Below are 15,798 nucleotides of genomic sequence, written 5' to 3'. Positions count from 1 at the left end.
CCGTGTGTGGTAGTAACTGGCTGGCATGGAGCAAGAGGATGGCTGGTACCTCTGAGGCTGGTACTTCACACACGCTTGAGCTCACTCACACACACTTTCTAACAGTCTTCTCTCGGGTTAAGAGAAGTCTGATGCTGCTGTCTGCAGCTGTCTGCAGATGGGAGCAATTTTTCAACCTCTCTATTGTCCTAGCACAGTAACCACTCCTGTGCTCCTCTCCATTATCCACCCTTGGTGTTACAACTATGCCCAGTGGTCTCAACCTTCTCATCTGCTCCTCCATCCTGCACCGTCAGCGAGGGGTTGGCATTCTCTACCACTCTGCTTTCACCTCTTTCCACACCTCTCCTTTCCTTCCGGTATTCTCATCATTTGAGTATCACTTTGCCACATTTCTGAAACCCCACTCTCTGGCCTTTCTTCTGATTTACCGCCCTTCTGCACCCGTTAGTTCTTTCTGCGAAGACCTTGATGCCCTTCTCTCTGTTGTTCTTCCTTCTATGCCCTTTTTTTTCCTCCTGGGAGTCTTCAACATTCACCTTTCTTCTACACACTCTTCTGTTCCCCTGCTTCACTCCTATCACCTCTCCCCTATTCCTGCTCCCCATCCCATGCATCTGGCTCTCACCTTGATCCAATTCTTTCTTCTCCTCTACCCATCGCTTCTGCCTTGGCTCTCCCCATTTATTTTTCTGATCACCACATTCTCTCCTTTTCTGTTACACCATCTATCGCCTGTCCTTCTATTTCTACGGGCACACACTACTGTTGAGTCCTTCAGTCTTTTAATACCTTGTTATTCATTTGTTGCATTTCTTTGCTTCCTTCTCATCGTGAGTTTGTGTCTCTCTCCTGAAGATGCTGCCTCCCTTCTTTCTCATACTTTATCCTCCATCCTCAAGTCACTTTATCCTACTTCTCTCTTATCTCCTACACACAAACCTCCTCAACCTTGTCTTTCCTTGCAATTCCGCTCCCTGTTGCACTTTTCGCTGCGCTGAATGCCATTGGGGCAAATCACGATCGGAGGTCAACTCCTCATTGTTGTCCTCTCTTCACTCTTCCTATGATGCCACTCTCTTCTCGGCCAAACAATCTTATTACTTCGATCTTCTCAACTCTTATTCTTCTCACCTTCATCACCTTTTTCAAATTGTTACTCATATTCTCTCTCCCCTTCCTCCTGTCCCTGCCCTTACTTCTCAACTCTTGGCTTTGGCTCTTGCCTCCTACTTCACCACTGTGGTCTCTCTTGAACTCTGCCCTTACTCCTTTTTTATCCTCTTCTGTCTCCTGCTCGACCGTCACTCTGTTTCCAGGTCTACATTCTACCATGTTTATCACTCATACACTGCCATTCGCCTGTCTCGAGCTCATCCCACCTCAGGCCCCTCTGATCACATTCCTTCTCCCGGATCCCTAAAGTAATCCCTCCCTTACTGTCTTATCTCACTGTTTTTTCAATATTTCCCTGTTATCCTCATGCTTTCCTTCTGCGTTTAAATGTGCCACTATTCTCCTGATCCTTAAAAATTCACTGGTTCTTCAATGCCCTCCAATTTCCGTCCCATATCACTTCTCCCCTACCGTTCCAAGATGTTGGAGCTGATGTTTATTCCCAAGTCTCTTCTTTATTTCCTCTAATGCTATTCTTCCCTACTTTTAATCCAGTTTCTGTTCCTGTCATTCTACAGAAACCGCTGTGCTCTTAGTCTGTAACTCACTCTTTTCAGCATGGTATGCCAACCAATCCTTCCGCCTGATTCTTCTTGCTCTGTCAGACGCTTTCGACACTGTGCACCATTCGCTTCTTCCCTCCTCCCTTGGGGTCTCTGGAACTGTCCTAAATTGGTTCCAGTCCTAATTATCTGATCGTATCTACTGTTTCCTGGGCTGGCAACTCTTCCTCCACTCTCCCTTTCCTCCACGGTGTTCCCCATGGCTTTGTCTTGGGTCTTCTACTTCTCTCTCTACTCCCTCCATCCCCCCTTCGTCTCCATTATTTCTTCACTTGGTCACCTCTACGCCGATGACGCTCTGCTTTTTCTGTCCTTTTCAGCCTTCAGCTCGTCTATTCACGCTACCCTGACATCCTGCCTCCTGGTCATCAAATCCTGGATGGTTGATCACCATCTCTTTCTCAAGTCTTCCAAGACTGAAGTTTTCTTTTTCCCTGCTTCAACCATTCCTCCCCTTTGTTTCCTTCAGTGTCCTTTCCTCCATCTTATCTTTCTGCCCGTAACCTTGATGTTCACTTCGACACCTCAGTCCCTTGCTCTTCATATCTCCACTCTCTCTCGGTCCTGCTGGTTTCATCTTTTTAATGTTCGGAAAGCACAACCTTATCTCACATTTCATGTGAACAAGCTCCTAATCTCATTTTTTATTTTTGGCTTTTCTACTGCTCCGCCCTTCTCTTTGGTCTCCCTATCACTCATGTAAGTCCCTAAGATCTATCTATAATTCAGCTATGTCTTCTGTGTTCACTTTCCCCTCGTGATTCTATTTCTTCTGTTATTTTGTCTGTTGTTTGCCTTTTCACTCCCATCTTAAGTTCAACTTTCTCTTTATAGTCTTTAATGCCTTTCATAACCTACCCCCCCATATATTTCTTCCCTTATTTTATTCTATTCTCCACCTCGCTCTCTTCGTTCTCAGTCTCTATTCCTCTTAACTGTTCCTCGCCCACCTTGTGCCCAGTTCCGCTTTCGCTCATTCTCTCTTGGACCCTTTTCATTGGAACGCTCTCCTGCTCTCTCGCTGCTCTTTGTCTTCCTATTTCTTGTTCTGCTCTGGTCTTAAACACCATCTGCTTAATACCTAATATTGTGTTTACGTGTCAGTTTGCACCTAGTTTTGTAAATAATTATGCTCAGCACTTTGGCATAAAGCGCTATATAAATCAAATCAAATACAAGGCAGCAGGTGGCTAGTGGGGCCCAAAAAGAGAAGAGCAACGTTAACTCATTCCTTTATTTGGTCCCTGAATGCCTCTACTAATTCTCTTGCTATAGCATAGCGCGTTCTACATACAGTTTCCTATCTCCCTCCTGCCCACATCCATTTATGGATCGAACAGAAGCTTACCACATGCACAAATATGCATGTACACTCTGGAACAACCCAGAGGGCACACTTGTCCGTCTACTGTTGCTAAAACCATTTGGAACTGTGGTTTCCTCTATTTGAGAAATAAAAGTTTTATTGCAGTTAAGCTTTTGAGCAATATCGGGCTTTTTTAGTCTCGTGGTGCCCCCTTTGTTCAGATGCAATCGTGATGGGGGGCTGCCCCTGGGGAGAATGTAGCCCTCTCCAGAATAAACTTAAATTGCCTTTACGCTAATGCCCATTCTGGGCAGCCCAACTACATTGCAAAGACAGGCTAATTTGTCGGATCTCTTTTATGGTGATTTAATATATTATATCAATAAAATGGTCTTAAACCGCTATGCCAACTCGAATGCCTCTGTACTTTGTGTCACAACCCAAGCTTCCTAAACCTACATTTTTATAAAGTACCTACCAGGTGCTAAACCTATTGGAGATTCTCCATGTTGCCTCCCCACAAACAAGATGGCGCCACCTGGGGAATGGCTGGAATAAGCGGACGGCACACAGTGTGTTCTCACCCACGTTTCCAGCCACCTGACTGGCAGAGTGGCCTTCCCCCAGGTGCAACTACCGCTTTCTCTTCTGATCAGTGGAAAGACTTCAAAGCACAAAAATTGGCCTATGAAATTGCTAATTCCCATTTTCAGCCAGCCAAATGCAGCTAATGTTACTTTCCGATCTTGCTTTCTTGTCTATTTAGAGTGTTATCCTTCCAGGTTTTAATGCAATAGCTTAATTACATGCAGCAAGCCCTTATTGACCGAACGTGAAACCTCTTTTCTGTTTCTTGTTTATAGGATTTCATGAAGAAACACAAAGGAGACTTTGATCGCTGGATTGGCTTGATGAAGGGGAAGGATGGCATATGGCGATGGTCCAATGGCAGCGTTTATGGCCATCGGTAAGCTCTGCATTGGGTGCTCAACACATGGCGCAGCTCAAAGTGTAGCTCGCAAATATTATAGTAAGCGATTGCTCGTTCCATTTGCTTGCAACGTTTAGCTCATCCGTGTTATACTTTAAAAGCTTTATAAGCTTGTCAGGGCTATGCAGCTAGTATTGCCAACACAACCATATAAGCATTAGGCTTCACCTGGTATATATATTTCTGAGGCTTGTGGAATCTGCTTAGATCACATGCTGTGCATAGGCCGACATCTAGTGGAAGCTGCGGAGTATTACAGTTTGTTTTTCGAAACTCGAAAATGGGCGTCGACACAGGCGTGCCAGTAATACTATCCCTAGTGTGACGTCCACTGTACCCAAGATCCCTCACGCATCTAGGATCCTCAGATTGTTTTTTTCCGCCATACTGGTCGGAAGCATCTTGCGGAGTCCCCTGGCCTTAGCCATACTTCATACTTTTGCGAATAATTATAATTTAAAATTCTTTATTGACATCCTTCCCCACCCCAACATCGACCCTCGACGACGGCTGGAGAAGACATCGACCGTCGGCTGCTGCACGACGGATCTGGGCCTCGGAAGGCCGCTGGCCTCGGCCCGGGCCTAGTAGGCCGCTGGCCTCGGCCCTGCAAGTCGGGAGAGTGGGGGGTGGTACATACTCTTCACTCTTGGTATATAGGTACACCTTATATATTTCCTACACTTATCAGCCCGCTGCCTCAAGGTGCGTATGGAGGGTACCCCTTTCCAATTCTGCCCCAAGTGCAACCGCAAATACCCTTGGGTCGACAGGCACGCCACGTGCAATCTCTGCTTGCCGAGGGACCACCCCGAAGCGAACTGCAGAGCGTGTAGTAGGTTTAAACCTAAGACACTTAAGGACCGTTCGACAAAGCGTTGGGCCCACCACGCCAGGCAGGCGGCCATGGCAGCGGAGGGCGCCTTCAGCGATGGCAGCGACGCCGTACTTTCGGACGGCGAGGGCATTACGGCGTCGAAGGACAGCCGAGCGCAGGTCCCCGACCTCGGAAGGTCGTCCGGCAGGGCGGCTATGGGGAAGACCCCCGGCGACGCAAGCGCTACACACCATACACACACTAAGCACACTAAGTCCAACCGAACCTCGACGACGTCGACTTCTCGGAAAGAGGCACAGATAGAACGGTCCGACTCGGTGTCCTCTGGGCGCTCTCGATCGAGATCGCCTCATGACGCAAGGCAATCATCCACTCTTGCCAAGAGTGCCTCGCTCCCTAGACTAACGGAAGTTCGATCGTCGGAGGACGAAGACGACTTCCACCCCCAGGCCGCGCCCCAAGAGTCGGAGCCCGCAGTTAACACCGGCGAGGCCCCACGCTCGAAGGGCAGAGATACCTCTCCCGATCCTTGACGGCAGCCGTCGAAAGCCTCCGGAGCCTCCAAGGGACAGGGAAAACATTTTTCCACGCACGGGGAGGGGGGGAAACAGCAGAAAACACTACCTGCACATTCTTCCACTCCTGTAAAACCATCCAAGTCTGCTGATAAATCATCATCAAGCACGGGTACCCACGATAAGTCCCCTAAACTGCCTGCTAAAGTCATCCCCACTTCCAAGAAATGGTCCAGTGAAGACATAGTCAAGTCAAGAATGTCTTCCTTGGCAGATTTCTATGACAAAAATCCGGAACATTTCCTCTCCTATGACCCACAGGGGGCCACACCCTCAGGTTCCACTGATCCTATCCCCCTAAGTAAGAAAGCCCGGTTTGAAACCTCTATAAGACCTGAACCCTTCGAGGTGCAGCCTTACTCTACTCCATACTCTACTCCATACCCCAGGTACCAAGGAGAGCCCTTCCCTAGAGGGGACCAGGAGTTTGAAATTGTGGAGGAACAAACCGGGACGGAATACTATGCGGATGATGAGGACCAGGAGGAGGAAGAGGACGAACCGGAGATATATAGAGTAGATTCCCCGGTAGAGAACGAAGCCCCGGTTACCGACTCGCCAGTCGATAACCAGCCCCTCCTTAATGAGGTTCTTGCTCGCGCAGCAGAACATTTTCACATCGACACACACGGTGTACAGGAGGAAAGGGACTTCGCAGAAGAGTTGGTGGGAGAGAGGAGGCCGGTTGCCCAGACCATCCCTATCCTTAAATCCATCCAGCGAAGAATAGATCCGTCCCTGGTGAACCCAAACCTCACCAGAGCAGTCAACCCCAGGGTCGAAAAACTTTTCAGGGCAGCCCAGTCTGACCCTCTCTATATAAGAGGACACCTGAGACCAGACTCCCTAGTTGTTACCAACACTCGGAAGAGAGCTGGAACACCCTTGTCTTCGTCAGAAGCTCCTCCCGACAAGGAGAGCAAAAAACTTTACGGTTTTGGCAGGAAGGTAGCCTCAACGTCCGCCTACCAAGCAAGGATTGCTAACTCCACCACCCTGTTGGCCAGCTACAACTGCCATCAGTGGGAAGAAGTCGCGGCACTCATAGCCTCTGCTCCTGAACCATTAAAGGGCCAGTTGGCTCGGATTTCTGCAGAAGGTAGAGCTGTGTCTGGTTGCATATTGAAAGCAACTTTCGACGCCGCAGACAACGCAGGAAGATTGATAGCAGAAGGTACTGTTATCAAGAGACATGCGTGGTTACGACAGTCGGGGTTCAAAACAGAAACTCAGGCTTCATTAATAGATAAGCCGGTGGAACCCGATCTATTGTTTGGGAAAGCGGTCGAAGACACACTGAAAAATGCCAAGGACGAATACGAGACTTTCAAATCCCTTGGCCAGCTAACCAACAAACCCCCTAACCAGAGGGGGAATAGTAATTTTCGTCGCCCACACGGCCAAAATTCACAAAGAGGCAACTATCCCCAGGGACAGGGTACACAGTGGAACAACAACCAGCAGTCTACCCAGAGTTACGGCAGGGGTAACAAGAGAGGTCGTGGAAGAGGCAGAGGCAGCCCCAAAAGGGAGGCGCCACGCCTCCACCAAAGCAGTGACGCTCAGTTCAGGGTCCCTTCTCACGCAACCCCAGTAGGGGGACGCATTTCCAACTTCACCCAGGCTTGGGAAGGGATCACATCAGACAGATGGGTGCTGTCAACAGTGTCCACAGGATATTGTATAGAACTACTGCAGCGTCCCCGGAACCATCCTCCACGACAAAGAGTACACTCCTTAGAACATCAGAAGATCCTTCTCGAGGAGATCGCCATTCTGCTAGAAAAGGACGCGATAGAACTCGTCCCGGGACACCAGGTAAACAAGGGTATCTATTCAACTTACTTCCTTGTGCCAAAGAAAGATTTGACAATGCGCCCAGTATTGGACTTACGGCCTGCCAACAAGTATGTCAAGCCCCAAAAATTCTGTATGACCACACTACAAGAGGTAATCCCCCTCCTAAAAAAGGGGGATTACATGGCAACCTTGGATATGAAAGATGCTTATTTTCATATTTCCATGCTCCCGGCGCACAGAAAGTACTTGCGCTTCAAGGTGGACAGTCGCCACTACCAATTCAAGGTACTGCCCTTCGGGATAGCTTCAGCACCAAGGGTATTCACCAAGGTACTGGCGGTGGCAGCTGCACACCTACGCAGAGAAGCAATTCCAGTGTACCCTTATCTGGACGACTGGCTCATAACGGGGGAAACCCCAGGAATATGCAGGACAAACATTCAGAGGACCATCGACCTCCTCCACGATTTAGGCTTCTCAATCAACGAAAAGAAGTCAAGCCTAGTGCCAAGCACATCAAAACAGTTCCTAGGAGCTATCCTAGATACTCAGAAAGGGTTGACCTTCCCTTCGGAGGAGAGAATTCGGAATATACTACTGCAAATTCCACATTATCAGTCCGGTCAACAAATAACAGTACGCAAAGCAATGCGGTTACTGGGCATGATGGCGTCATGCATTTACCTGGTCCCCCACGCGCGCCTGTGCATGCGTCCCATGCAGGAATGGTTGGCGAAACAGTGGTCTCAGGCAAGTGGTCAGTGGGACGATCTAGTGGTCGTTTCGCCAACACTTGTACAGAGCCTACACTGGTGGACAAGAGAAAATCTCGCAAGGGGGAAACCCTTTTACGATCCCGAAGTACAGGCAGTGGTGACTACAGATGCATGCCTGACTGGGTGGGGAGCTCACCATCTCCACCACACAGCTCAGGGTCTCTGGTCTCACTCAGTAGCCAAGAACCACATCAACCTGCAAGAGCTTCTGGCAGTATTCAGAGCGCTTCGGGCGTTCGAGCCCCACCTACTAAACTTGTCGGTGCAGATCCGGACGGACAGCACGACAGCCATGTTCTACCTGAACAAGCAGGGAGGGACTCGTTCGCCAAATCTGTCCAAACTTGCCCAGAAAATCTGGATATGGGCACTCAGACGAAACATCTTCCTGTCATCGCAACATGTTCCAGGGGAGCTCAATTCCCTAGCGGATGCTCTAAGCAGAGACTCCCTCCCAGAGGAACACGAATGGGTCCTTCACAAAGAAATCGTAGAAGATCTCTTCTCTCAGTGGGGTTTCCCCACTATAGACTTATTCGCCACAAGCGAAAACAAACAATGCCCAGGATTTGCATCCAGGTTCCCCCAGCCAGACTCCCAAGGGAACGCCCTGTGGATGAACTGGTCAGGGATGTTTGCGCATGCTTTTCCACCAACTCCTCTCATCAGGAAGGTGGTGTACAAGATGAACAAGGAATCGATGACACTCATCCTTGTTGCTCCCATGTGGGCGAGACAACCATGGTTCCCACACCTAGGCAGGATGGCGGTGTGCGAGCCCATCAAACTTCCAGCCTGGTACAACCTACTGTCCCAGCAACAGGGTCAAACAGTGCACCAGCAACCCAACTCAATGAACCTGGCAGCATGGCTCCTGAGGTCATAGAGTTTGGTCATCTCAATTTACCTCAAAGGTGTATGGACATCCTAAAAGAATCCAGGAAACCAAACACAAGGCACTGTTACTTTGACAAATGGAAGAGATTCGTTATCTGGTGCCAGAGTAAACATATCAACCCGGTTGATTGCACTCCTTCCAACATTGTTACATACATGCTCCACCTGCTAGATGCAGGATTGGTTTTTAACTCTCTGAAAGTACACTTGGCAGCCCTCTCGGCTTACACCACTTCACATAGCAAAGTGTCGTGGTGGAAAGTACCAGTAGTTAAAGCCTTCATGGAAGGAGTAAAGAGACTTCACCCTCCCATCTCTAACCCACCGCCAGGGTGGGACCTTAATGTGGTGCTAGCTAAGCTCATGGGCCCCCCTTTCGAACCCATGCATAAAAGTAGTCTCAAACACCTGACTTATAAAACGGCCTTCTTAATAGCCATTACCTCTATAAGAAGGGTCAGTGAAATTCAGGCTCTGTCAGTGCAGGATCCATTCTTTACTATCCACAAAGACAAACTGGTTTTACGCACACACCCTAGGTTCTCACCTAAATTTATATCAAAATTCCATGTAAACCAGTCCATCGAGCTTCCGGCTTTCTTCCAGAACCCGCAAAGCTCGGCTGAGGTGAAACTACACACCCTAGATGTGCGTAGGGCGGTCCTCTACTATGTAAATAAAACCAGACCGCTAAGAAAAACAGATCAACTGTTTGTCTCCGTAGCTACAGGCAGAGAGGGGGATCGCGTCTTTAAAGGCGCCATCTCGAAGTGGATTATCAACTGTATAGAGCTGTGTTACTCTCTCTCTGAAAAGACTCTGGGCCTCATTAGGACCCTGGCGGAAAGGGGTTTACGCCGGCGTTAAAAACGCCGACCCTTTCCGCCTGACTACGAGGTCCCTCAGCGCCATGGTGATTTTAACGCCTGCTTTTTGCAGGCGTTAAAATCCATGGCGCTAAGGGACCTTGATGTTAATTACGCCACCGTAATTTACGGTGGCGTAATTAACGCCTTCCCCACTCCCATTATGCCCTATGGGGCCGAAATGGGAATGGGGAAGGGTAAATGGGTCAATGGGGACTTACCGCCCCGCCAACCTCGGGATGGGGCGGTAAGTCCGCCAACCACCATGGCGTAAACGGACTTTACGCCATGGTGGTAAAGTCACGGCCATGGCGGAAAATATCCGCCAGTGTCGTAATGAGGCCCTCTGCCTTTTACGCCAAGGGCCCACTCGACTAGAGGCATTGGGGCCACTCTGGCTTTCATTGCAAATGTTCCCCTCGACACCATTTGCAAAGCAGCTACTTGGAGCTCTATTCACACCTTTACTCAGCATTACTGCATTGACACTCATTCCAAAGCAGATACACAAGTAGGACAAGCGGTTCTAAGACACTTATTTGCTCATGACCCTTCTCACATCCCACCTCCTTCTTCTGGTACTGCTCGCTAATCTATGCACAGCATGTGATCTAAGCAGATTCCACAAGCCTCAGAAGGGATACATTACTCACCGTAATCGTATTTCTGATGCTTGTATCTGCTTAGATTCACATGCGACCCACCCTTCCTCCCCTCCGAGAGAAGGCACATGATTGCTTGTAGTCTTACCTTTCTGTCTATCTGCTTGGATTATCTGTACTCACGCTACTCCTCATGCTTCCTCATGTCAGAAAAAATACAATCTGAGGATCCTAGACGCGTGAGGGATCTTGGGTACAGTGGACGTCACACTAGGGATAGTATTACTGGCACGCCTGTGTCGACGCCCATTTTCGAGTTTCGAAAAACAAACTGTAATACTCCGCAGCTTCCACTAAATGTCGGCCTATGCACAGCATGTGAATCTAAGCAGATACAAGCATCAGAAATACGATTACGGTGAGTAATGTATCCCATATGCTTTAGCAAAAGCTCCTTACACGTATTCAGCAGTGCAAGGTCATCAAATTCCTCTCCTGCTTGGATTGTAGGTCTGCATGCTACACGCGCCGGCTATGAAGTTTGAACAGCAATCCCAGTTTTACAATATCTGAAGTTGCAGAATGTGTGTGTATTCTCTTCTAAAAGTGGATAAGGGGCACGCTCCGTTTTATGCCTTAGCAATCATCAGGGAGGCAGATTGGCTCAGGTGGATAAGGTTCCGTACACCTCTGCCTCTCTCTTGTAATTATTACATAGGTGTTCATATGATATGATATGGCATTTGTAACGCGCCTATTCACAAGTGTTTCAAGGCGCGACGAGGCAGGGAGGGGGAACAAGGGGAAGACAGACAACGATCCTACTAGGCCAAGTGTCATTCAGATCGCGCAAGTGCAGGGGTAGGGGGAAGGGACCGGAGATGGTTCTCCTCAAGTTTCAGGGAGGCAGGAAGGCTGTTCCAGAGGGAGGCCCCTGCCGCGGAGAGAGATCTACCCCCAGCTTGTTGCTTCGAGAACCGGCTGACCCTGAGGGAGTTGGAGACGGATGAGCGAAGAGCTCGAGAAGGAAGATATTTAGGAAGAGAGAGTTGAAGGTATTTAGGCCCCAGAAGGCCTTGTGGACAATGCAGAGGGTTTTGAACCGGAACAATAGTAAAAAATATCAGAAAACTATGGGGGGCACCTGTCAGTAAAGGAGTATTCAACCTTCACATTGAAACACAGCATAAATGATACAACAATTCTATTTATTCAATATAACATAAATAACACGTAATAAAACCATCAGAAAGTGACCTTTGCTTAAAAAGTGACCTTGCATCCGGTGGAGTAATTAACGGCGTGTGAATACACTGATGCAGTACTATGCAATTAAGCTGTAGCGCAACCAGGATGGTGGGCTCCATTTGACAGAAACGACTTTGAAGCAATTGATGGTCCGTAATCTGGAATCTGATTTAATTGCCAGTGTGTCTTTCTAATTGGATGAACCTCACTCCTCATGTGTAGACCAGAAAAAGCAAACACAATTTGAAGTGGCGTCACAGAGGGCAAAAGATACTTTACTCACTATGAGGGTACGTGCAGAAGAAATCTATCTCTGCAGCATAACCAAGAGTGAAAGTGGTGGTATTGGAAAGAAATTCAATAAGAAAACAACATGTTTGAAGAGTATTGAATTGGAGTTAAGAACAACTATTCGCAATTGATTCAGCTTATCTGGGGCCGGGAGCAAGACAAAGCATAGCAACACAGGTTAGAATCCTGGTCTCACGCGGTACCGGTCTCACCCGGACACACCAGTTAAAGAACACGAAGTGTCCACAAGCATTTGTGCTTTCAATTACTTGAAAAATTGATTAGTGTCACAGGCCGGAGAGGCCATTGTATGTATATTTTCCCTGAAGAAGTTCCTAATTGTGAATTGCAAACGTGTAAGGAACGAAACATGTTAGGTATGGATACAAGCACCCACATTACCACATCAAAGGAGTCAAGCAGAATAGAACACTGCTCCTAAATACAAATTAGCAGGGGCGTCATTTCACCAAAATGCCTGGGGTAGTGGAAGTGACATCACATGACCCTTGACCTCTGGCATCACAGGAAGTGATGTCATTTGACCCCACCCCGAAGTGACATCACGGGAAGGGATGGATGGAACACGACCTTTCACCCCTTGACAAAATAGCAAGTGCCATCTCATAGCATTGTTCCGAAGTACACTATGAAAAATATGGTTACAATATCACTGTATTGTGATATACATTTCATACAAGAATGGATCATCATACGTATCATTAATATCAGCGTGTACAGGCCCATATTACCAAATTACTGTGAATGCAAGCAGATGTCCAAGGCCAAATGATAATGATGTGTTATATAGCACTGAAGCGCATTATATAAAACAAATATACATACAATATCATCCGACCTGTGTTGGTACTCATTTATCAACCTCAGAAGTATGAAAGGCTGAGTTGGCATTGCCGGGATTCGAACCTGCAGATCACACACACATCGCAGCAGCAAGCGCTCAACACCTCAACCCCACCACCCCTCCCTCGTGCTATCTTACCGGCTATAGCTAGCTTACCGCTATTGTAAAATGAGCAATTGCATTTCTGAATGTTCTCAAAGTCAGAAAGCAAATTACACTCTGTAGTGGACACCATTAAACTGGTAACTGAGATTTAACATCAGGCCAGTTCATCTGCAGGTCTGGTGCAAAGTAGTCCATGTGTCAAGCCTGCGTGGATCTACTTTTCAGGCTTCAGAGGTTGGCAAAATACATACCATTGAGAGGGTTCATAACTGTGTATTAGAATTAGAGTAGCACATGGAAAGCAGCGCACTCACACGGCATCCCGTACTCTGGGCACTCGTTACCTCATACATGCAAACAAACATTCTGAACAGCATGCCATGGAGATAGGAAAGCTAGACACATTACAAAACAGTATTAATTGCGGCACAATGAAATCAAGGGCAACTTTATTTGTTATGGTCAAACATTTCTACACTCTACACAAGCTTTTAGGCACAAGGATTTTGTCAAGTGACCGAGGACACTGAGATGGAATGTCTTGTTATGATCGTAACAGACAACGTCAGAAAAAAACATGCTATAACGGCAACTTGCGAAAAGCAAAATACGTAGGGCCTGATTCACAGAAGCTTTTGATAATGGCACAATCCCATATTAAAACGCTCTGTGAATCAGGCCCATAGTCCGAAATGGATGCTTATTCTACTCTGAATGCTTTTTGAAGGTTTTTGTCTGCATTGTGAATTTGAGGTGTTTAGAGCAGACTAAATCAGTGACTCACCCCTGATGTGTGCCTGAAATAAACCTTTAATGCGTCTAGCAATTATTGTATAGAATTCCAGAAAGACAAATGATTTATTATTCCTATTCTATCTTATTTAGGGTCAATGCTGAAAGTGTTACACTTGTGGAAGCCCCTTTATTTTTGTATTTTTTTTTTTTAAGAAGCTTGAATAAGAAAGCCAGTCACTCCAGAAACAAAGAGCCACATGGCACTGGCCACAGCCCATGAACTTCAATTTGTAAGAAAAGTATTATTTTTTTTACAATTATTTTTTTTAGGGATATCAAGGGAGACCACAGGGGTAGCTAGGGAGACCTCAGGGGTCGCAGGTGCAACCCCCCAATGACGTCCCTGCTGTGTTTCCCTGTCAGGCCAGAGACCTAGGGGCACAGAGAATTGTTGTCACGACCACCTCTGTAAATTAGCCTTTGCCCCTCCCCCCTCTCTGTTGGGGGCAGATTGTCCCTACACGTGGGGCAGTGTGAGCACACCACTGCTTCAAAAACCTGTGCCTTCGAAGTCGTCTCGAAATGGCCTTACCTCCCCTTTATTCATTGAACTCCAGACAGTCTTCTTTCTCATTTTATCCCCTCACAGATTCCCTTCTGTTGGAGAAGATTCAAGAACTTCTTGCAAAGAGCGACATATTTAGTTTTTTGCAGAGATGGCAAAGGGCTGGTACTCTTCACTTTCTGGTACTGAAGGAGGACTGGTGGGGGGGGGGGCTTTGCCACATTGTGGATCTGTTGGGGCCATCCTTGCACAGGTACTAGTTAAAGTTGAAATGGTCACCTGCAGCTGAAGGGCTTTCTGGTGCCACTGGACCTCTAAGATACCTACTTCTACATGCAAAGCGAGCTGAAGCACTTAGGGTTTGTGGTTGGGAACACTCATGACCAGTTGAAGGTCCTGCCCTTCAGTCGGTCTTCTGCTCCAAGGGTCTTCACCGATCTGTTAGGTGTAGTGCTTGGACATCTGGAGGGACAATGTTCACATCTTTCCCTATCTGGACGATTACGTCATCAGAGCATGCACTCCACCTCTGGTGGTGGGCCACCTGAACCACATTTTTCATTTGCTAAACAGCTTGGGCTTTTTCCTGAACTTGAGGTAGTCCCAGGTCACGCCTACTTGGAGCGGTTCTGGACACCCTCTTGCACAGGGCCTTCTGTGCCCTTCCTCAAGGACAGGTCACCGAACATTCTACCAACAGTCTCTTCAAAACCCAGAGTCTATTTTAGCCTCAGCCTTTCTGTCTCTTCTGGGTCTAACAGCAATCTTAATTTTCATGGTGCCCAAGGCCCAAATGCGCATGCAGTCACTCCAGTGCTGCTTTCAATGCTCGTGATCTGTTTCAGGGTACAATGACAGACCTGTTGCAGATCTCGAATGGCCTGTCACACGACCTCTGTTGGAGGAATAAGCATTACAATATAGTAAGGGGAACATCTATGGCTCCCTTGTCCTCAGCTGATGGCAGTCACAGGTGCCTCAAAGGAGTAGGGTGCGCACCGCGACAATCTGATGGTGAGTGTTGTATGGTACCTTACTGAGACACCGGAATACCTCGATCTTCTCATACTATGGGGCTTCATGCTGCCCCTGCTGGCTTGCCTTCCATTTTTGCACGGCAAGTAGGTCTAGTTCTGACTGACAACATCGTAGTCCTGCATAACCGCAACAAACAAGATGGTGTAAGCTTGCTGCCTCTGTGCAGGGAAGTGATGTGACTCTGGTTTTGGGCTTTGGGAAACGTGCCTCTATTGGCTATCCATCATGCCGTAATGGTGAACATGATTCTGTATGCATTGAGTAGCCACACTTAGACCTCACATGAGTTGGAGATGTGCCAGGAAGTTCTCTGATATCAAAGCCCTTTCGAGAAACCCTTTTCCGCCAGTGTCAACAGAAAGTGGGTATTCTGTTTCTGGGAATTTCCACTACAGGGTCTCTGGGTGACTCATTGATTGATTGATTGTCAAGTGGAGCTTTCCTCTAATTTCTGCATTGCTGCCAATTCTCATGATTCTGCATTATGTGAGCGGGCAGCAATGGTTAAAGACATTTATTAAATCAAAATAGTTTGGAAAAACAACTCTAGCCCTATTCTTA

At 47.6% G+C, this 15,798-nt stretch overlaps 1 protein-coding gene across 2 annotated transcripts in view; it reads left to right on the top strand.

Moving 5' to 3' along the window:
* The window catches only part of LOC138580163 (C-type lectin domain family 2 member B-like), a 388,930-nt gene that overhangs the window by 303,858 nt on the left and 69,274 nt on the right, over positions 1–15,798 (top strand). For both annotated transcript variants that reach the window (XM_069650492.1, XM_069650491.1), the window contains one exon: positions 3,909–4,012. In XM_069650492.1, coding sequence (XP_069506593.1) covers positions 3,909–4,012 — 104 coding nt within the window. The remainder of the gene's footprint in view (positions 1–3,908; positions 4,013–15,798) is intronic.

The sequence above is a fragment of the Ambystoma mexicanum genome, chromosome 3p, assembly GCF_040938575.1.
Source record: "Ambystoma mexicanum isolate Mex_15411 chromosome 3p, UKY_AmexF1_1, whole genome shotgun sequence".
NCBI lineage: Eukaryota > Metazoa > Chordata > Amphibia > Caudata > Ambystomatidae > Ambystoma > Ambystoma mexicanum.
Note: the sequence above shows the minus strand (reverse complement) of the source record. Positions and strands in the feature narration are given on the sequence as shown.